General features: G+C 46.6%; 1 protein-coding gene across 1 annotated transcript in view; it reads left to right on the forward strand.

Moving 5' to 3' along the window:
• Nucleotides 1–21,431, forward strand: part of camta1a (calmodulin binding transcription activator 1a) — a 272,264-nt gene that overhangs the window by 199,245 nt on the left and 51,588 nt on the right. The window contains exon 6 of the mRNA XM_041945876.1: nucleotides 15,112–15,183. Within this exon, the coding sequence (XP_041801810.1) occupies nucleotides 15,112–15,183 (72 nt within the window). The remainder of the gene's footprint in view (nucleotides 1–15,111; nucleotides 15,184–21,431) is intronic.

A 21,431-nucleotide genomic window follows, 5' to 3' on the forward strand; every position in this document is an offset into this window, starting at 1 on the left:
AATTTTACCCTCAGCTGTAGGCACAAATTGAAAAGACACATAGACAAATCTAGGTATTGTATTGACGCTGGTCAGTTGAAAATTGAGTGACATTTGAGCCGTGCATTAGCGTGGACACCCTCTGGACTGTAATAGCCGCCCCCTTCCTTGCCTTGTTTTTGAGCGAATGTGAAAAGAATCTAGCAGGAGAGAAAAGGAATTCTGTGGCTGAGGAAATCATCCACACACTGACAGACACACACACACACAGAAACAAACTGCGTGCCGCAGTAGCTAGGGCGCCCACTGAGAGGCATTATGCTTGCTGACAGTGCGACAGGATGGCACAGAGAGACCCCCAAACATCTCGCCCACATAATGAGACAGGGCAGGAGCACTGGGGCCTCTTGAGGAAGAGGGGGGTTGGCGGTGGGAGGAGCCATTGGAACATGTCAGTCCTCATGTAGCCCACAGAGGATGTGCTGGACCCCTCTGTCACCAAGTGTGTCTGAAGGATGGCAGCTGCAGACAGACGCTGACATGCACAGCTTAACTGGCTCATATCTTGCAGGCAAAATGAATTTATCACAAAGCAGAGACAGACAACACAGCCCAACCATGTTCATCAGATGGAGAGGGAACTTTAATTAAGTCTCTGTGTGCCTATAGTGTGTGTATATGTTTGTGTGTTGATAAGGGAGCATCTCTCGGCTCTCCCTGACAACAACCTGCATCAGACTTAAAGAAGACTTGAGACAGAGATTCTTGTTTGCACAGATTTTTTTCCCCCCATCTCCTCCCAGATTCCCCTTTACGAACTCTGTAGCGCTGCATTTCTACCCACTCAAAAATGCAGTCGCAGCACTTTGCAGGCCACACCGAAGCCTATTACTGTACAGCACAACTAGTGCTGGAGGCCTGTTTGTGGGCACTGTGTACACAGATGTATGGCCAATCTTTATTCTCGTCAAGTATCACTCAGGGATACACCTTGTTTTAGCTAATGGGTTGTAGCAATTGCTCTCAAACTGTGGCAGCTTTAGAGTAACTTCTAGCTCTAGGAGGGAGACTGACTCCATTACTGTCATCATCAGCTAGAGGAGGAATCATCTAAAACTCCGGCTGCAGTATTCATCGTGGGTCATGAAATCAGCAGCTGGGTAAATGTTAGTCCAAGTCTCTTGACTAAAGACCAGACACTCTGTCTCTCCCTCTCTCTCCCCTCTCTCTTTCAGTCTGTGTCTTGCTGACCTCTGTATCTCACTCCAGTGTCTGTGTCTGTGCTCCCTTTGGAAAAGCAAGGGGAGGTTTGCACACAGAGATGAGGGGGGACTCCAGCCCAATCTCATTTAGGCAGGGAGAGGGCAGAGTGCCACCAGGAACCTCCACTCAGTTACACCTGAGGGGCCCCTGCTATGGAAGGAGGATATGCAGCTTTGCATGCAAATCGCGGCTGGGAGCCGTCCGCCTGCCACCTCACACAGGGGCACAGAAACACTGGCGCCTGATTAACATGAAGGGTATTTGAACTCTGCTCTGCAAACATGTGTTAAAGACTGTGATTTTCCTTCTCAGTGTTGTATCCATCACACGTGCCCTGGCGCCTGGGAACATAGAGATGACATTCCCTGACATTTCTTGCGATCCATGTGTCATATAGCTGACATAAAGGTTGACATACAGCTTACTTGAGGATGGATTGGCTGTCATAAACATTGATGGCACTACATAACAAATGATGCTAAATTTTCATGGCACTGTCGTGACATTGAACAATGTCGTCTCTGCAATCGAATCCGGAGCTCATTTTCCAAGCGCTGACCTAAATCTTAGTAATGTCACTTCGACCAACATGTTATGATTGAATGACTCCGTGATCGTACGCTATTTGTCATAAGAAGTCATTATACAGCGTAAATATCATAATCAAACTGTTATTTGTGAAGCCGTTATCCGTGCATTGAGTTCTGCGGACATGAACATCTTTCAATGTCTTCGAGATCCAATTCCCTTGCACAACTGCACGCTGTGTTTTACTTTGAGAAGTCAAAGACAGAACGCTCTTTTTGCCTTTCAAAAGTAAACGTGTTCTGTGGTTCTGATTGTGTGGTGCAACTCCCTTGCAATTTCTTTTAATGATCTTTTTCATACGCACCTCTACATTCGGTTTTGTGCAAAAGCTTCATCCAAAATAGCCTCAGTAATGGCCGTGCATGAGTGACAAAGATAATATTAGACACCTTTAAATTAGAAAATGAAGCAGTTTTTGTGTGCCCACCTTCTGTTTGCTCAGGTGTGTGTTTGTGCATGCGCGTATGTGTACGTGTGCCTCCAGTGTGTAGGCCAGAAGCTTAGGGCGAGCCAAGGAGATTGCTAGATTGGTCCCGTCTTCATCCGTATGCATGGCTAGGCCTCCTCCAGAACTCTTTTGTTTTTAATGATAACTGGTCCCATGCATTGTTTACTAAGATGACAGGTCTATTTTCCTCTGATTTATAGCTCTGTGGCATTCAAGGAGATACTGTACTTATTACTTTAAATGCAGTATGCAAAAACAAGTCAAAGAGACAGGCAGAAGGAGGGGGGAAGGAGGGGTGTGGACATAAATTAAGGGTCATTGTTCCCCTTCTGCTCCAGACCGAGCAGCTGTTTGTTGAGGTCTAGACAGAGAGCTGAGAGCTGATCACCTTAGGAGGTCACAGCTTCTCACAGCTCCCACTCACTTGGCTGCCAGGACTCTAGAGTGGAGGTGTTGGCATTGTCAGATTACCCTGTCAAGTACATCTTTATATTTTGTTTTGTGTATATGGGCAAGCGGCCGGGCTTCCACTGTGGATCCTTATATACACAGTCAGGGGGAAACTCCCTCTGGTGGTTGAATGCCAGAGTCACACACATAAAACACCGCTCTAACTAACCCTAACTCTTCACTTCCCCAATTGTACTGGGCAGAAAACTGCGAAAACACTGTACTAGATTTATGTTTTTTTTAGAGCAACTCCAGTATTGTGAAGGTATGGGAAGGTGATGGTGAGGAGAGAGGTAAAGAGGAAGTGAAGGGATAGAGAAGGAGGTGGGGTGTCATTGTTTTGACGGATTTAGTTACAGTAGCACAGAGATCAATTATTCAGCAGAGGCATGCATGGTCCCAGGATTAATGGTGCATGCAGCAGATAAATCACCCATTGGTCTCGAACCTCTCTGGGAGAGTGGAAACAGCACAAGACAAACATAGAAACGTGCTTGACGTTGGCATTTTATATCCATCCTTTACCATTAGTAACCTTGAGATTTCCAGAGAGAATGGGGACGGAGAGCACATCCAGCCACAAATAACCATCCAGATTTGGGGATATAATGTCAAAAAATGAGCACATTATATCATCTTGAATGCCGATTTGGCTCTGAAGGACAGAAGTATCTCTCTGTCCTCAGACTGTGGAAGGATATGAAAAAGGAGGGCTGTAGTTGCTGTTGAGAGATTGAAACGATGCTATATATTACAACCTCTGGAGACCTGTCGGCACTCCAACTTAATACCCCACCACCACCATCTCTGTGTCTGTCTCTGTCTCTCTCTCTTCCTCTCTCTCCCTCATTCTCACTTTGACTTTGCTCTGGGTCCTTTTTCCCTTTCTGCTTTACTGTTACATTTCTCATCACACCCCCTTTGTGTATTCATACAGTGCATCTATCCATGTTCATGTCTGTCTGGTTGTACCTGTATTTGTATGTGTGTGTGAGTGTGTATGTGTGTATGTGTGTGTGCATCGCTCTGCCTGATTGAATTTGCTACACTCCGGCCCCTCCCCCCTCCTCCATCCTTGTCTGTTTTGGCTGCCAGATTGTACCTGTCTGGTACTTCAGGTACGTTTTAGCCCATGTATCTGTGTGCGCCTATAATTCCCTTCCTCTATTTGTCTGCCTCCTTTATCTGTCTGTCTCCTTTATCTGTCTGCTCCCTAGCTGCTGCCCCAGTCCAAAACAGCCCTCATGGCCTTCCTTCTCCTACAGTGGAAATCACATACCCTGGTCAGGCTCCCATCTTCAAACACCAAGCTTTGCCCAGCCAGAATGTCAAATCATTTCAGTCTCAGACCCATTTTCCTTTCCCCTTCTGTTTGTTTCTATGGGCCTCTCATTCTCGCACTGTTTCTCTTGCTGCGTCTCTGTTTCTGTGCATGTGCACATGCGTTCACTCCATTTAATGTCTTTCCTCCGTTTCTCCGTCCTCTCAGTGGTTATCTTTACTTGTAGCATGAGAGCACCGCTGTGTCCAGAAGTGTTTCTGTGAAGCTAAAGCTAACCTTTGCCTTCCAGATTAGAGCAATCACAATTAATTAAAAGTGGAGGGAGTATGGAGGACTTTGGTCATATCAAATATCAAAGCAGCAACAGGACACAGAGAGACATTTTGCATATGAGCGATGGTGGAGGAGGGAATAAAGGAGGGGGGGGGGGGGGGAGGCAGTGAGGCAGCCATGGTGGAAGTGGGAGGATCAAAGCAGAGGATGGTGGCAGAGTGCTGTCCCCTGCTGTGCAGCTCAGATAAAGACAGGTTAGCGCCACAGGTCTCCTCAGTGAGAGGGAGCCAGGCACGAGGCCAGGGGAGATGCATGAACAAGCCAGCTTACAAACATCTCATAATAACTCAGGCAGAAGAAACCCTCTGAATTAAAGTGTCACTTTTCATTTGCTTTCCTTTCCCTCTTTTTGGCTCACTGGCTGATTTTTCCCTCTATCTCTCTCTCTCTGTCTTTCTCTCTTATTCCCTCACTTTCGTCTGCCTTCCCCACCCCCGTTAACCAGCCATCCCTTCCTTCTCCTCATCGCAATCTGAACATAACATGGACTCCTTCAGTTGCGTTCCCCACTGTCTTCATCACAGGGCTGCCCGGGGGCTCTCAGGCTCCTCCATCTGCCTGCTGTGTGTCTGTGGCTCTCCCTGTCTTTCTGCGCTTGTCTCTCTGTCTGTTTGTGGCACTACCCGTCTCTCCAAATCTGCCTTTTGTGTGTTTGGCTTTGTGTCTGTCTGCGGGGCTCTCCGTCTCCCCGCACACATGCAGTCAGAAGTAGGAGGATCGGCAAAGTTTTTTGGCTATAAGCTCATCGACAGTGAAATACAGACATTAATATTCCGCAGAGGACATGTTGTCTTGGGTCAACACTTGTTGAAACCATGGCAGCAAACAAGGAATGAAGTTAGCTCGGCACCCCAGCAACATTTTGTCAATACTGTATGTGCCTCGCTGGTTATCTATGTAGCTGACAGCTCCAGAACACATTTTGTTTTCAGTATAATGCTGTTGACCTTTTATAAGCCCTGATAGGCCCAAACTCAAGGGTATGTGTGTTAACAGAGAAACAGGGTTATTTTATTTACTTTTCAGTTCAGTTGGTTGATATGTTGTTGGAGCTCTGCACACAGGACATGACATTGGAGGCAGGATATACAGTCTGGGCGAGCTTGCTACCGTTTCCATCTTTCCATGATCGATGTCATTACTGTCATTGTTCTCAATCCTTCTAATCCCCCCGCTGAGCCCGGCTGTCCAAATTGGGTGTGTTGGGTGCTGCCGGGGCTGACAAGGGGTGGGGACAGAAGCGAAGTGCACAGAAGATGAGGCTTGTTGCCACGCTCTGAAGTGGAGCGCCATCTTCCCCACAGTGCTGGGAGTGGATGGGGCAGCTATCAGTCTTTAATTGGGCACTGTGGGCCATAATAAAGAGATCTCAGGGTATGGAGAAATAGAATGAGAGAAAGATACAGAGCAATATGGAAGGCCAAGGAGTGGGGTGAACCTAGTGCGCTTTAATGCAATGCGTATTGGCAGGTGTCGCTCTGCCTAATTTCACGCCTCTGTGAGCGAATGTGCACCCAGACGATCGCCACTTCCAAGTCCCCTCTCTTTCTCCCCCTGCCTCTCCCTATTTCAGCCTCTCTGCTTTAATGTATTGTCGGTGGCAGTGATGTCACAGAACGTGGACTTCGGTTCCCCTGAATCCTGGAAGTGCATACCTTTGAGCGCCATGCTAAATGTGCTGCACTAAGCACTAAATAGAGGCACGGTGGCGGTTAAGGAAACACAAGGGTCCACCTCTTCCATCTGTCACATCCAGGCCATATGATGAGGAATGCTTTTGCTTCTGTCAGTAATTCGGCCTGCTGGACTTTAAGGCCAGTGGGTAGAGAGACAACGGGGAGAATGGGTCAACCAATTGTGTGTGTGTGTGTGTGTGTTTGTACGTCACACAATGGGACTTTCAGAGTTTGACACCGGGGCATCCCGTGGCAGCAGAGACGGAAACGAGTTCTGATCCTCGATGCCCCGCTCGGCTTCTTCTATGACCCTCGGCCGCTCCAGAAACCTCCCCTCCCTCCCTCACCCTCCTGCCCTCCTTCTCACTCGTCCTTTACCCTCCTCTCCTCTCATCACTGTTCCTCCCTCCTCACCCCTCCTCACCCTTCCTCGCCCCTCCTTCCTGTAGTCTGTGTTTGTGTTGGGAAGATTAAGCTGCTCTGACAAAGCTGTGTTTACAAATATGCAGGCAGAGAAACAGGCCAAGCGACGCTGAATAGGAATAGAATACAAATTGCTTTTTTATCTCTCTTAGGGCCAGGGCGAGAGAAAATGTGTTTGCGATTGTTGCTCCTCCGCCTGTGAAGGATAAAGCCTCAGTACTGGGTTTGGGCTCCCTGTTAGCATTCATTCTATCCTCTCCTCTCTCTGTCTCTCTCTCTGTGTCTCTCTGTCCTCCCACTCCCTTTCTTCCCCCCATGCTCTTTCTCCTCTTTGTCTGCTCCATACTCTCTGTCTCTTTCTCCCCGGCGGGAATTTTCTTCTTGCTGTTTCCGTGGTAATCATATCTCCTTTCCTCTCCTCTCTTCTTTCCTCCCCAACTCTCTCATGTCTCCCTGATGTGCGCTCCTCTCTCCTCTATATGTGCACTACTCCCTCTCCCATCACCTTGTTCCCTCAATAATTTTCTCCATTCCTCTCCCCCCTTCATGTTTTCACACAAGCTGGATGTCTCTCTGTGTTGCTCTCTCTCTCTCTCCGATTCCATCCATCTATCCATCCATCCTCTTTTTTTTCCTCCTCCGCTCACTAGGACTTGTCATGATTTACAGTCTCTCTCAGCTCTTCCTTGCTCACACCGGAGATATTGGAAAATTTGGAGTGCCTATAGATCACGGCAGGGGGAGAAGCCGTGAGCCTCCGCTAATCAGCCCTAACAGAACTGTGGAGCATTACAAATCTGGACTCTCTCTTACAATTAGGCAGCATGTCTGCCTGGCATAACCCACGGCAGGGAGGCTGAGCCTGTGATGTCATCTTCAGCAGGTCTCCGGCGTGTGTCTGGTGTGTGTTTTAGGGGGGAAACAGCGGGCTAGGTGGTTCGCTCTCATTAATGCAGAGGACGTGCTCCCCTTTTCCACACAGTGGCACTTTTATCCTTACCTCAGCTAACACAAGGGAAGGTTAATGGGCGGTCATACAGACTCAAACAATGCCATCTATGTTTATTAAGCAGTCTCACCATGTGATGCTTTTATTCATTAATTATTTAATGCTCAATTACGGGACGTGCCTTGAGGACCAGTCAGGACAATGTCAGTAAGAAAGAAACGCCAAGTCATTTTCTTTACTCCTTGCCTGGTTCATGCTGTAGCCTCGTCTGTACCTGTAACTCTCTTACCCCTCCATCCCTGTTTCCATGCAGCTAAATTTGTATCTGTGCTCTGTGTTGATATCCCTTTGGCCATTCTCCAACACATGCATTTGGGTTTGACTAAGCGCGATGGAGACACCCGCTGCGGGAAAGTCTTCTCAGACTCAGCTGTTTCCCACCCACCAAAAATGACAGCTAAAACCCGACCTCTGACCTCCAGTCCTTAAAATGTGGCACGATAAGCTGATTGCTGTATCCATTACCCCATCTTTTAATGGAATGAAGTGCCTGTCACGGTTGATAGCTCCGGGCTCTTAATGCAAACAGATGCCCATTACTCTTTTTGCTGCGAGACATTTTTTCTTACATGTCTGCTCTGGACAGAAAATCTAGAGGTCAGCTCAAAGGTTGGGTGATAAGGAAGTGGGGTCTCGAGATAACGACAGGTTTCCATTTGCCATTTTACCTTTAACACATATACTCAACATCCATTTGTAACCTGTCATCCCTCACATTAGTATAATTTGCTGATCTCGTCACAAAGCCTTCTAACTGGAGCCGTTTTGCTTTATCAAGATGCAGCGAGTTCAGTCACAAATTTGTCAAGACTATTAGTATTTCAAAAACAGAGACTCAACTTGAGCTAAATTAATCTTTCGTGCATCTCCAAAGTAACGCCACTTTCTCATGTGTCGGGCAAAGAAAAAGAAAAATGAAAGCCTGAGCGAGGGAATGTGGAAGGAGAGCATTTGCTACCATCGCTGGTTGGGCCTCTGCTCATGGTGTGGGTACTATAGAAACACAGTTTGACTTCTGAGAAGCTGTCAGGAGCGCTGCAAAGTTTAGCAAGCCTTCCTTTGTTGACATGCATCAATGTGTTGACCGCTGTTGTAGGCTGAGGTCAAGGCAAGGCTTCTACTGGCTCTTTGAGAAGCATTAAAAAAAAAAAAAAACAGCCTGCACACAGTATTCACTCGTTCCACCGTTTCACCTCTTTTGAGCTAAGGTTTCCAACATTCTTGTTAGCCATGGTGAATAGGCCTTTATGCAGTGCTGCATTCAGAACAGGTGTAGCTATAGTACCAAAAAAGCAGGTCAAGGTTTGTTTATTTGTGTGTTGATGTGTAGGTATTCTCTACGGAATATGTATTTGTCACCGGATCCTGTTACCTGAAATATTATATGCATGAATATCTGATAATGCAGTCTGATTTGTTTATGCAGGCACAGATAGTTAAGTCTATAAAAGCCCGTACATTTACATTTATGGCTTCCATCCATCTTTTCACTTTTCACCTACGCTGGCTATTTATAGCTCGTGATGTCAAGGAATCGATGAGCTAAAGACAAAAATGTGCATGTGATAGTCTGGACACATTAGTCTCTTACTCTCAGATCTTTTTTTTTGTTCTTTTTTTTGTCAATAATGATGTAGCTTGGATGATGATGATGATGAATTTTACATGTAGTCTGCCTGTGACCTGTTCCTCCTGAGAATTTTTATGCAGCTTGTGTCACTGTGTGTCAGTGCACTTATGCTCGGATGCATTATGCATATTTGTGTGTTTGTCCTGCACACGTACAGGCACACACAGGAAGACCTGTATTTCTGTTTCTGTAGGTGTATGTGCATTACTGTTATTTGCAGGTGTGACTTGGTATACACCAAAGTCTGTAGCTGTGTTTATGCCTATGTGTGTTTTGCGCCTTTGTGTGTGTTGGTGTATGGTGGCACGCCGTAGGCCCCATGCCACCCTTCCATCCCATTAGCTGAGCCCAGCCCCTGCCTGTGTCTGCTTTAACCTTGGCCAGCGGGCTGGAGGAGAGGGAGAGTAATTCTAACCTTAAAAACCTGCTGATTAAAGCTAGTTTGGTGGAATTCGATTCCACTTAATGCCTTTGGCCGTGAGCCCAGCTGGCTAGCATTAGCATCAACAGACACCGTGTCTTCAGTCAGGGAGACAGACGTGCGTGGCCGCGTGCATGACTTTCCTCTGGCACGTGCAAAAACGCGGCTGTAAATCCCACATCCCTTTGTCTATTTTTCCATCTCTGTTCGTCTTCTCTGTCCTCTGTCTCTCACTCTACTCTCATGTCTGCCTTTGCCCAATACAGTATATAACTCATATACTCAGCTTCATCACAACAGATCTCTGCCCTTAAATGCCTTTTCCCTCTTTTGTCTCAAATATGTTCTTGTCTTCCTGAGCTTCAGGAATGAGGCCAGAGAGACTTGGGGTTTTCAGTATGGCAGCTGGTCAGGGGTTCCTCTCTAACTGCCTCAGCCCTGTTATTGTTTTCCTCTTGAACTTGATGTATAGCTGTGTTTACGCGTCCAGCGTGGCTAATTAATTCTCCTCTTCAGGGCCTGTTTATCAACTGTTTGTGTTTATTTTACAAGAAGCACGCTATTTTTAGAGCCGGTCATTTCCATAACACATGCATTTTTCCAGAGCATCATTTGTTTTGCTTTGTTGAGAAATTTCGGTTTGTTTTTCATTTCCTCCTTGAGCTCGGGTGCAGCCTGCCAATTCATTTTGTAGACCGCTCAGTTTTGACTGATTTAGAGGCTGCAGCTGGTCCAACGGAGAGGACCGGGGAGATAAATCTAAGCCTCTTTTGATTTATTATGTATAATGTCTCATCAACCGTTGCTTAAGTCTTCAGATGCACTGAAGAATGATACTGTTACAACTTTACAAGTAGTGGCTTATTTAAAGGGGTATGGAGAAGGAGAAGAATCTTAATAGAGAAAGCAGTAGCTGGGATAAAAGCCACAGTCATTGTGCCAGTAACATACAGGAGCTGTGCATTTCTCTCTGAATCCAAAATGCAAGTTAGATACTGTATATTATGGGCATTCTGGGCATAGTGCCACCCTACCAGACACTAGAGATAATTTGATTCCCGCTGAACGATTGGCAGAGAGCAGAGCAGAGCGACTGACTGTAAAGATGGCAGGTGAAATGCAGAGCATTACGGTATAAGTCGAAAATGAGCTCATCCTCCAAACTGGAAGTGGCACTTTTCAGCCGTAAGTCATCTAATCACGTCTGTATAGAGCCAGAAATCGTTGGTTGATCAATAGTCATCATGGATGCTGTCAATGTCCAGGGTAGCTTGAATCTTGCATGGTCCATGAATCTGTATTGAGTATGGATTTTGCGTTCCCTCCACGGATGGGGTTTGATAGTGCTGTCTGATTGGCTGCTGTGCGAGCTCTATTTATGCTGTTGTGCCCCAGGCTGAATCACCTGCCCCAGGCATCCTTGTGAACAGACATATGCAAACATGCACACACACAGAAGTACACACACACAAAATGATACATTCCCTCTAATGAAGCATTGAGCCAGAAGTGACTTTACCAGGTGGATGTCCATGTCAACAACTGTACGATAGTGCGAAGCGCTCGTTCAATGCAGCGAAGGCTGAAGAAGTTTATGAGATCTGACTGTAGATTATTCGTGTCCAGAGTGATGATATGTGTGAAGAGATTTTGGGCTAAGGGGACATTTAAGGACACACGAGTCATACATGAGTCAACGACAAAACTGCCCTTGAAACAGTAGGCCGGACAGATGATAGATGGAAACAGGGAGCTGGACACGGGGGAATAAAAATCAGCAAGAAGGAGTTTTTAACAAAATGCCAAGCATGTTGTCTGTGTGTGTGTGTGTGTGTGTGTGTGTGTGTGTGTGTGTGTGTGTGTTAGACCAGTTAGACTGACAATCCAACAGACAAATGTGTGGCAGCCTCTGACAGTAAGACGTTTGCATCACTGCAGGAAAACAGCAAATTGCCAACATAAATAAGGTGCCACGCTCTGATTAGGACTGTCTTCACACATCATTATGGTCTAATGAGAGAGTTTCCCCTCTCTCTCAGTCTCACTATAACCAGAGCCAGCCTTGCCTCCGCAGACTTTGCATTTTACTAACACATCCTGAGCTGTGCCTGACACCTGTCAGCCGTGATGGATGAATGTAAGTGAGGTGTCACCAGGGCAACAGGCGGGCCAGGGGCAGCAGTGGCCTCCAGAGGCAGGACAGGTAACCGGTGGTGGCCCTGCCTTTATATCTGAAGGCTTTATTTAGGCCGAACTGTTTATCACTGGCTTGTCTGGCCTGCTTGCCCTGTGTGAACTGCGATCCTGCTCCACTCAGGAGTGGGGGGGGTGTTCAGGCCAGGCAATAATACCCTCTCATTGGGCCAAGGCAGAGTTTCATCGCCTTGGCCGCTTGCTTGAATGACAGCACCAAATGAATTTGCTGCATCAGTGTCTGACTTTGGAGGACACACGTCGCTGTAACTCTTTTTTCCTGCTGTCTGCATTGACAGCGCATGAATACATTATGGACACGCTGCTTGTGAATGCTTCTATAAACCGTGTGTCATTGTTCTATTGTGTCTCATTTGCACCCCCGACACAACAGTGAACCAATAATGCATTCACATGTGAGTGAGTGTGTGTGTGTGTGTGCGCGTATGCACACCTATGTATTTATTTCACTGTTTTTGTGTCAGCAGCGCCTCAGAAATTACACACTGGGAAACTACACTTTTATGAGAGGATATGTGTGTATGTGTGTATAATTATGGTTTAATTGCTTGCCCTGTGATGTGCTGTCATCTGTCACAGCCCAAAGACAGCAAATAATGGTTCTGCTGCCGTCACTTTGTCACCCAGACGCTCAGCATGCAGAGAGCAGCAGAAACACCAGTAACTGATATGCGTCTTGAATTACTGATAAGCGCTCGAGTATGATGAGCCTTGTGTATGTGGGCGTGCTTGTGCTCTCAAAAGTATCTTGGCTGGCCTTTCTATCTCGGTCTATTGTGGTTGTGTATGTGTGCAAAAGGATGTGTGCGTGAGTGTAACGGTACGTGTCTGTGCTGCTGTGAACGTTTCTGAGTTGGTGCAGTTTTGTGCTTAAGAACTCATTGTCAAATTCTGTGTGAGTGTGTGTGCGTGGGAGTGTGGTGGGAGGGTGAGGGAGCGCAAGCTTTGGTGTGCGTGCAAATGTGTTTGATGCCTACTGTATATCGGCACTGACAGGTGCAACAGTTGTGTTATGCTTTAAGCTGCTTGTTTGTCTGGCACGCTGCTTTGTGTGGTTGAGAAATGGAGTAAACAGAGGGAGAGCAAAGCAGCCTGGGGGCTAATTTATTCACTCCCCAGTCGCCCTAGTCACAGAGGCCTGTTGCACTGGCCCACCTGTCAATCCTGCCATAGCCTCATCCAACTGCACACAGCCACACCACAGCCCACTCTCAGTGGGCCAAGCGCTTTAGGCTAGAGTAGTATTAACCATGATATATCAATAAACTCTCTGTAATCAGAATTAACAAGACAGCAAGTTTATTTAGCACACACGCAGCATTAAAAACAAGTCTGCCATTTTTCTGCGTGCAGTGAAAATGAATTCCGAGTTACGCCGTATGCATATCAGCGTCGGTGTTGAAATTTAAAGTCAAATATTGAATGGTAGCATTTTTGTTTGTAAGCACCTTCCACAACAGTGTTGCAACACATGGCTGTAGTGAAATGCATGAACACTTAAATGCCTTATTGCATCACAACTGCCTAATCCCTGAAAAGAGCACAAAGTTTAGTTTGTGACATAAATACAAGCGAAACTGCGCAGCAGAAATGTGTGAGCTGCTAGCAGTTGTGGCTGACTGTAGTAATGTGATGTTCAATGCACTGTGGGAGTGGGAGGAAGTGTCTGTCTGTTGCCAGCGTGGAGTAATGGATGGCAGAGCTATGGGAGTGGGAGGAGGCATACATCCTATTTCAGACAGCTGTAATGGATGAGAGTACAGCAAAAAAATAAGAACAGGAGGAAGTCTGCATGCCTTCACTATCTCAAACTCTCACACGCAGAGTTTGGTAGCATTGAAATCAGTTCACAATAGATGTGATTGGAACAATAGAACACCTGGAGAAACAGGCAAGGCTGATCTGACTTGTGCTGTTTGTGAACTGGTCATAGGATAACTGTATGCGTGAATGTTTTGGACACACGCAGCCGCGCACACGTGTTTGTGCATCTGTGTAATGTGTGTGGTTGGGTTGTTTTTTTTTTAGCTTTGTAATGTGTCTCTCACCATGTTCCCAGTCCATGTAGCTGTGCAGTGGTACGCTTGTATAATTAATCAGACGGTTTGATGTTGGCAAATGAGTGTTTGTACAGACTGACTTCCTCTGCAGGCCCTGCTCTTTTTAACTAGGTTTTAGTCAAACAAGACGAGCACATAGCACACTTCAAGGCAGCTATTTATCACATAGTCCTCCAAGCAATGTGGCTCAACGTTCCCATGCCCCATCACCCTCCATCCCCCCTTCCTTCCTGCCGACCCATTCGCATCCACAATGCCCAAGGAAACCCACCTGAACGTATTGAACACACAACTACTGAATAATGAAGCTGTGTCAGTGTATGTGTGCGACTGTCTGTGCATGCACGCACTCTGACTAACAGCGTATGTATCATCCCAGCTGTGAGTTCTCCTGATTTCTAAACAAACAGTTATACCAAAGTGGATTGGAGTGAAGCTCAACCCTCCAGACCTGCTTGTTTGATTTATCGCTGTAAGAGCAAAGCATCCTGTCTTAAGTGCAATCCACCCAGCCCTCACCTTTCACAAATATTGTATCGCACAAAATCATAGCCTATTTCCTAGCTGGTGAGGGCTGGGGGAGAGAATGCTGTAGACTCTTGTTGTAAACAAGCAAAAGTAGGCTAGCCATCCCTCTGGGTCACCTGGGAGCCGGGGCCGTGGGTCTCCCAGAGAAGGATTGAGGAGGAGAGAGGACTGGAAGAGGATAAGCGCTGCTTTGCTCCTGTTCCTCGCCGCACGGTGGTTCGCTCTGCAGCCGGCTGTTAAAAAATGTCTCCTGGCCCCTCTGTCCGATACCGGGAGGCGTTATCAGCCCTGCCGAGCTCTCTCCACGGTAACAAGCCCCCAGGCACAGTATTATCTGTTTACGATAAGGATATTAATAACGCTGTGCTTTAGTTATGTGCCAGGGTGCCCTGCGGGGTGGTGGGAGGAGGGGAGGGGGAGGGGTGGAGTAAGGAGCACCTGAATCATCCTGTCAGGGGCTCTCTCTCCAAGCAGGACAGGGTAAGAGTGGAAGAGAGGGAAGGAAAGGACGCAAGAAAAGGAAGGAAGGAGTCTTATGGTGATGCTGGGACAGTGCTGAGGTGTTCTCCGGTTAACCCCATCCACTTTCTCCTTCAAGCTTAATTTCTGAGAACAATAGCATGACCATCTGCCAGCAGGTCCACGTGGGAGTTACCGTAAGGAGGGAGGAGGTCAGGGGTTCAAAGGTCACAGCTGTCATGGTCAGCAGAGAGGTCAGCCTATTGTCTGTACTTTACAGTAGATTAATGTCCTTTCTTTCTTTATGTCCCTCTTTCTCTCTTCCTCCTCTGTTTCACTTCCTTCCAGTGTTTGTATGGCTGCTACGTACACTCCTCCATCATCCCCACCTTCCACCGTAGGTGCTACTGGCTGCTCCAGGTAAGAACTCCTCTTCTCCTCCTCTACAGCTCACCACACGTTCGATTCACTCTCAAACCCTCCCAGCCTATCCGCGCGAACTAGAATGAGTTGCATGATATCAGTTTCCATTTAACCGAAGCATTTTCCTTTGACAGCCAGCAGGCAGACATCAACCTATCCCCCCGCCGCCTCTCTCTCTCTTCTCTTTTCTCTCCCCAGCCTCCATTTCCCTTATCTTTCCCAGTCATTCTCTTTTCTGATGGCATTGCCCATACACGCCGTCCAGCAGGAGGACGGTATCTCAGTCTGCTAAAAGCTTTGCCATCTCTCCTGTCTAACAGCTGCAGTGATGAGCAGTAAAAGCATGATGGAAGACGTTCCCTGTACAGTATAGTGTGCTTACAGTGGGTCGTCAAGTCCGCAGGCTGAGAGTGGCTGTAAATAGTAGTCCTTTGATCACCCCCCCAATACATCTCATCATTCTCGTTTAGCATGGCAGCCATTATTGTTGGAAGGTACCTGATATGTGCAACCATTCACACACACGCTTTTAAGGGAGTATAAAACACACACACGTAGAATGGGACTGTGTGGAGCTGCTGCTATTTCTATCCATCCGTCCATCCATCCATCTGGAATAAATACACTTTTGCTAAATTTCCTCTAGTTCAATTTCTCCAAGTTGTATTTTCTGAAGACAAGAATTGTCACAACATCCCTGAATCCCTGTACTGAATAGACCCAGAAGACAAATGCATTTGTAGTCTAACCAACCCCACTGACAATGTCTGTTAGCGGAAGAGGAGAGCAGACCGGTTGGGAAAAGACAAAAGGGAAAAGCTGGCCTCAACAATGCTTAAATACTAATCAAAATAATTAGAGTGTTCCCACAGCAAACAAAAGCTTTCAAAGAACAACTGTTTATATCTCTCTGGCTCTGTCTGTTGGCTCTGTGTGTGTCACAAGCAGTAATAACAGCACCAGCAGACAAAAAGCATGCCTCTCCCTGCTTCTCCGGAGTTCAGTCAGCAAAGCCGCTCGGGTTACATTCACTTAAATATATTTTCCAAATGATGAGAGGTGCGGTGTATTATTAAAAAGTCTGAGCAATGAAAGCAAGGAAAGCAGTGAAATAATTGTGCGTGGAATGTATCATTCTGATTCTGGAAATAACACAAGACACAGAGATATATGTGCCGAGTTTTCACAGGAAGCTGCGTATTATCTTTGATCTGCTTCCATTTGCAAACTGTCAGGGAAATCTCGTGTCATTTTGTGGTGGTATTAGATGCTCTTTTAAAGGATAGGTTCACATTTTTTTCCAAGTCTATCTTAATATAATACTGACATTGCAATATGTACATTGATACAGTTTCTGGCTGCTGTAATCATTCCTCTTGTGCCAAGAATAGATCCCCTCCCGACACAATTTTAGTGTAAGTGATGGTGGACAAATCCACATTTCTTGTTACATGCAAAAGTGCATTTAAAATGTCTGTCACTCAAGTAGGTATCTTCCAAATTTACAGTGTTTCTGGTAATTCCCTCTTTCCCTCTTTGTGTTTCCTTGCTAAGCTGCAGTGCAGGGATAGTAGCACAAAGACTGTAAATCTGGAAGACACCCACTTGATTTGACTAATTTAGACTGCTGAATCCTCATTTTAGCTTCATCTGAACTTCAAAATGCATTTAAGCACACATATCAGGATGGAGAGGAAGAACATTTCAGCGGCTGACAACTCTTTCAACTTACATATGACCATGTAGGCGTTATTTCAAATCAAACCTACCTTTTGAGTCAAATTCAGACCCAAAGGAGCATGAATGGAAGCAAAGCACCAGCTCCAAGTAAAGTCTGGTCAAAGCTACGCTTGACACATACACAACACCACAAGGACACATGCAGACATTCAGAAACACGAGGACACACTGCACAGAGAGTGATTAACACAGAGAGCTGGGGCCACACTGGGTCACTAGCTTTTAAAAGCTACAGCATTCATTTTCACTCGCGCCCTCTGCCAGTTTCAGGATACAAGCACATAAACACTCATCAAACTTTGAGGAGTTCACCGACTCAACTTTTCTTTCCTGTTTCTGGGGAGCATCAGCTAAACACAACTGGTTAGTTGAATCCCTCTCCCTCTTGTCTCCATTCCTCGCTCTGCTCAGCAGATCTCCTTACATGACTCATAAGGCTCTGGTGTGCAGAGCTAACATATCCGCTCATTCAAAAAAAGTGCCTCTGCCGCCCAACAAAAAAACATTTATTTACAAGTATTTTCCTTGGCACTAAGCTTTCCTGGAGCCCCAGATTTACATCTCCTTTCAGGCAGTTTATTGCAGACCATCTGTGCTGACAGGAAACCACAATCAAGATGACACCAGAGGTAAAAGATTACACCACTTCAGTCCATATCTCTGCAGATGCAGATAGACCTTCAGCACCTCTGTCTCTTCAAACCATTTCCAGTCAGACAACTGACAGTCAGCCCTGGTTACAACAGTCTCTCTCTCTGCTCTCTCTTTTTTTCTACCTTTCTCCAGTCTCTGAACCCTCTGTCCCTGACTCCCTGTGTACCATTTGCTGTGTCCATATGAGATTTGCAGGCAGTAGTCTGTCAACAGCAGAGCAGCAAGGAGACTGGAGCTCCCAGAGCGGCAACAGGGAAAGGTCACCAGTGAGTGAAAAATGTAAATATTCAGCCATCCAGCGGCCACAGTCACGGAGAGACAGGGATGAAAATAACTCCTATTACACAGCACCGACAGGGAGGGAACACAGAGGACAGAGAGGGTAGAGACAGACTGTGAATGAGAGTGAGCGAGTGAGATGGACACAACTTTTAAAAAGTTAGGCTAAAAAAACACTGAAGGGAGAGCTGGAGAGAAAGATAGATTTAAAGATTTGAAGCAAAAAAAAAAGAAACGTAACAGAAGAATAGGGAAGAAGGGGACAGTGTGTGTATATGTGTGTATTTTTGGATATGTGTGTGACAGTGCAAGAAAGCCAGAAAGCAAGAAGCAAAAAGACAGAGTGAGGTTGTTGAAAGGTGTTTTAGGGAGGGGGGGGTGTAGCCTGTGGGTGTGTGCCTCTTTATCCACTCTTTATCCACTCTTTATTGAGTCAAAGCCTGGGTAATGAGACAGGGGACAGAAATGAAGACCTGCAAGGGGGGTCCTCTCTCACTCCATTCATTTTCTTTTGTTCTTTTCACCTCTTACTCTCAATCTGCTCATCCCCGCCACGCTACCTCCACCTCTCTATGGCATTAGACCACTTTAAAATGTCTGGCCCATCCCCGTAAATGGCTGAGACTGAAGAAAAGTACCACCGCAGTTATCTGGGGTTGCAAACAATGAATCTAAATTGCTGCTGAGACAGAGAGCTGCCCAGAGCGGACTGTGTGGTTTGTCACTCAAAAAAAGTTCCTATTTCAGTAGTAAAAAAAAAAAAATTAAAAATGGGGCTCTGTGTCGTACCATGGTATATTTTCAACACTTCCAACTAAACCGCACAGTTTCCCAACTCATCACAAACATCATAACAGTGTGCATCCACTCTTAAAATGCTGCAAGTTACTGCTGGAGCATGCAGAACCAGATACTTAAAGGCATATATCTATGAGCTTAGTGCTACGCCGTCTTTCCAGCCACAAGCCGTCATGACGCACGCGCACACACGCAGGATCTCGCCCATCCTGGTGGCGCTGATTGATTCTACTGCTCCGTGTCCCCTTCTCTTGTTTAGTGCTAATCGAATGTAATTCCCTGCTTGCGCCTCTCCATCAAATCAGACAGTGGAGTTTGCGCTGGCCGGCGGGGGCACAGAGGTGGGGATAATTATGATATTAATACGGAGGGGGTCTGAGGGGAAACTTCATTTGTCCTGCTGCCTGCCACGAACACAGAGAGGGGTCAATAGCCTCTCCCCGCTTTTTCTACTTTGAAGAGGAGGAGAGAGGGATGAGATAATGAAATGACTAGTAAGGCAGGAGGGAATGCTGACGACCTTGTTTCTTCACAGCTATCACTTTCTCCCTCTTACCTTCCTCAGCTTAGGCCACTGTGCTCTACTCTCTGTCTCACATGAATACATTATTAATATCACCATTCGCTGCAGTTACATTTTTCTTATTACATTAGTCCTTCAGAGTATAATGATTTTGGAACCACTTGAATTAGTGTTATGTAGTAAAATGAGTTGTCACTGTTGTCCCTGTGATCATTCCAGCGCTATTAGACAGTATTTCAGCGATATTAATTTATGGAATAATTCAGAGGTTACTTAATTGGACAGGCAGAGTGATAACTCTGCCCGTTATCACAGTTATCACAGTGATGGCTCTGCGATTAAAGCGAACCTTGAGCAGTGGAAGCGGTGGTGCTGTCCATGCTGCTGAAACCTACTCTGCTCTAACCTTTTAACTTTTCACCGCGTCAGAGCCATTTTTCAGACTTTTTTTTTTTTTTTCTTGGGCTGTGTTGATTTCTCAAAAATCACCGAGCGCCTTTGAGCTCACACACTATTCACCTCTCACAACACAGCCCAGCAATCTCCAAAGATCAATACACCTGGCCTGTGCTGTCAGCAGATCCTGTGCAGGGCCCAACACATGTACTCATCATGCCTCACGCCACCACGACACCAGTCAGGGCAGAGGCCTCTCTTGCTAATTGAATGGGAAAAGTTGAGTAGCTCCTTTGCTGCGGTGAGCCGTCATGGGTCTGTGTGCAAGCAGGATACAGTAGCTACAGACCCAGAGCGGACATGCCTGCAGGCTAAAGGCAGACAGATGGATTCTTTGTATCTGCCTGAGTCCTCTATTCATTCGGATCAGTTTAGCTGCCTCTGTGTGGAGCACTGGGAGACAGGTGCCGGATTCGCAGTGGCTCAGGTGATGTGTGATGACGGAGCAGAGCTGTCAGGTCCAGATTCACATCAGATACGTCCAGAATATGCAAGGCTACATAATGAATATTTCACTGAGATAAATCATGGATGAGCCCAGGCACCGTTCTGTTGATTTCACTGAGAGGGTAGAGAGGCAGGAAAACCTGGGGAGGTTTTGACTGACTGTCTACAACCTCAGGGCAAATGGAGGCAGTAGAAATATAATTGCCTTTAGCTATGCAGGCTGTTGTTTGTATCAAATGGAAATGCACCTCTACAGAGTATGAGATCAGATTTATAGCATATGAATTTGACTCCACCACCTAACTGTTCAACTGAAGTCCTCAACACCGGACTGGAAGGAGAGGGTGGCAGTATATGCAATGTGAGTGTGTGCTTGTATGTCTTTTTAGTGTGTGTGTGTGTGTGTGTGTGTGTGTGCGTGCGTGTGTGTGTCAAGCTTTGCCGTTCTGTTCCTGCGCTATGGCGGGAGACTGTGGCGTTCTCAGCAGCATGCTGCTGCTGGCAGGCCCCCACTCTCTCCGCCATGAGGAGAACAGCTGCTTCACAAGCATGTCGGGGTGTGAGCCATGTCCCCGTGGCTCCCCTCATCTCCTTCGCTTCTCCTCCTCCTCCTCGTGCGCAGTCACACAGACACAATGCATCTGACATTAACCCTCTCCATCCCCTCGACTTATTAACGTTCAAATATGCCCCTCTGCCTGCTACCACTTTCCTGAGCACTCCTGCAACCCTTGGTTTCCACTCAGAGAGAAAATATAGAGTTAGCACTAAGTTGTTCTTTGCCCAAAACAGTGACACTGGAGTTTCTGACCTCTAAACAAATTGAAGGTTAGTCTGGTGCTTAATTAATGGCCCTTGCTGGAGCGCTCTCTCCCCATATGAAGAAACAGAGAGAAGTTGAGCTAAACCCCAGAGGCACACAGAGCCTCTTCTCCTCCTGGCAGACTGATCTGTTCCTCAGTGCCTGCGACCTTTTCTCTAGGCTCGTCGCCTAGCCCACCAGCACGGCCAATTATCACAAATCCCCCGCTGCATTTGTCTTGCCATTTTCACTCCGCGGCCAAAGAGGCGTGCGTGGCCGTAGACTCATGCAGCCTCCTAACCAGCCGGAGCCCAGACGGCGAAACAGAGGCCCACAACAGGTATGTGGTGCTTAAATAATTCAGTTATCCTGAAAGGTTAAGGCTCTGCCAGTAAGGCGAATTGACATTCATCTTGCTCCAGAGTCATGCGCCTCGCCTTCAGTTGAAGCAGCCATCGACATGTTTACATTTTGCGACTTCCAAGATTGTTATCGACACCGATATTTTACATGTTAGTCTACCGTTCCTGCTTTCTTTCCACTGGC

The sequence above is a fragment of the Chelmon rostratus genome, chromosome 10 (assembly GCF_017976325.1).
Source record: "Chelmon rostratus isolate fCheRos1 chromosome 10, fCheRos1.pri, whole genome shotgun sequence".
Classification (NCBI taxonomy): domain Eukaryota; kingdom Metazoa; phylum Chordata; class Actinopteri; order Chaetodontiformes; family Chaetodontidae; genus Chelmon; species Chelmon rostratus.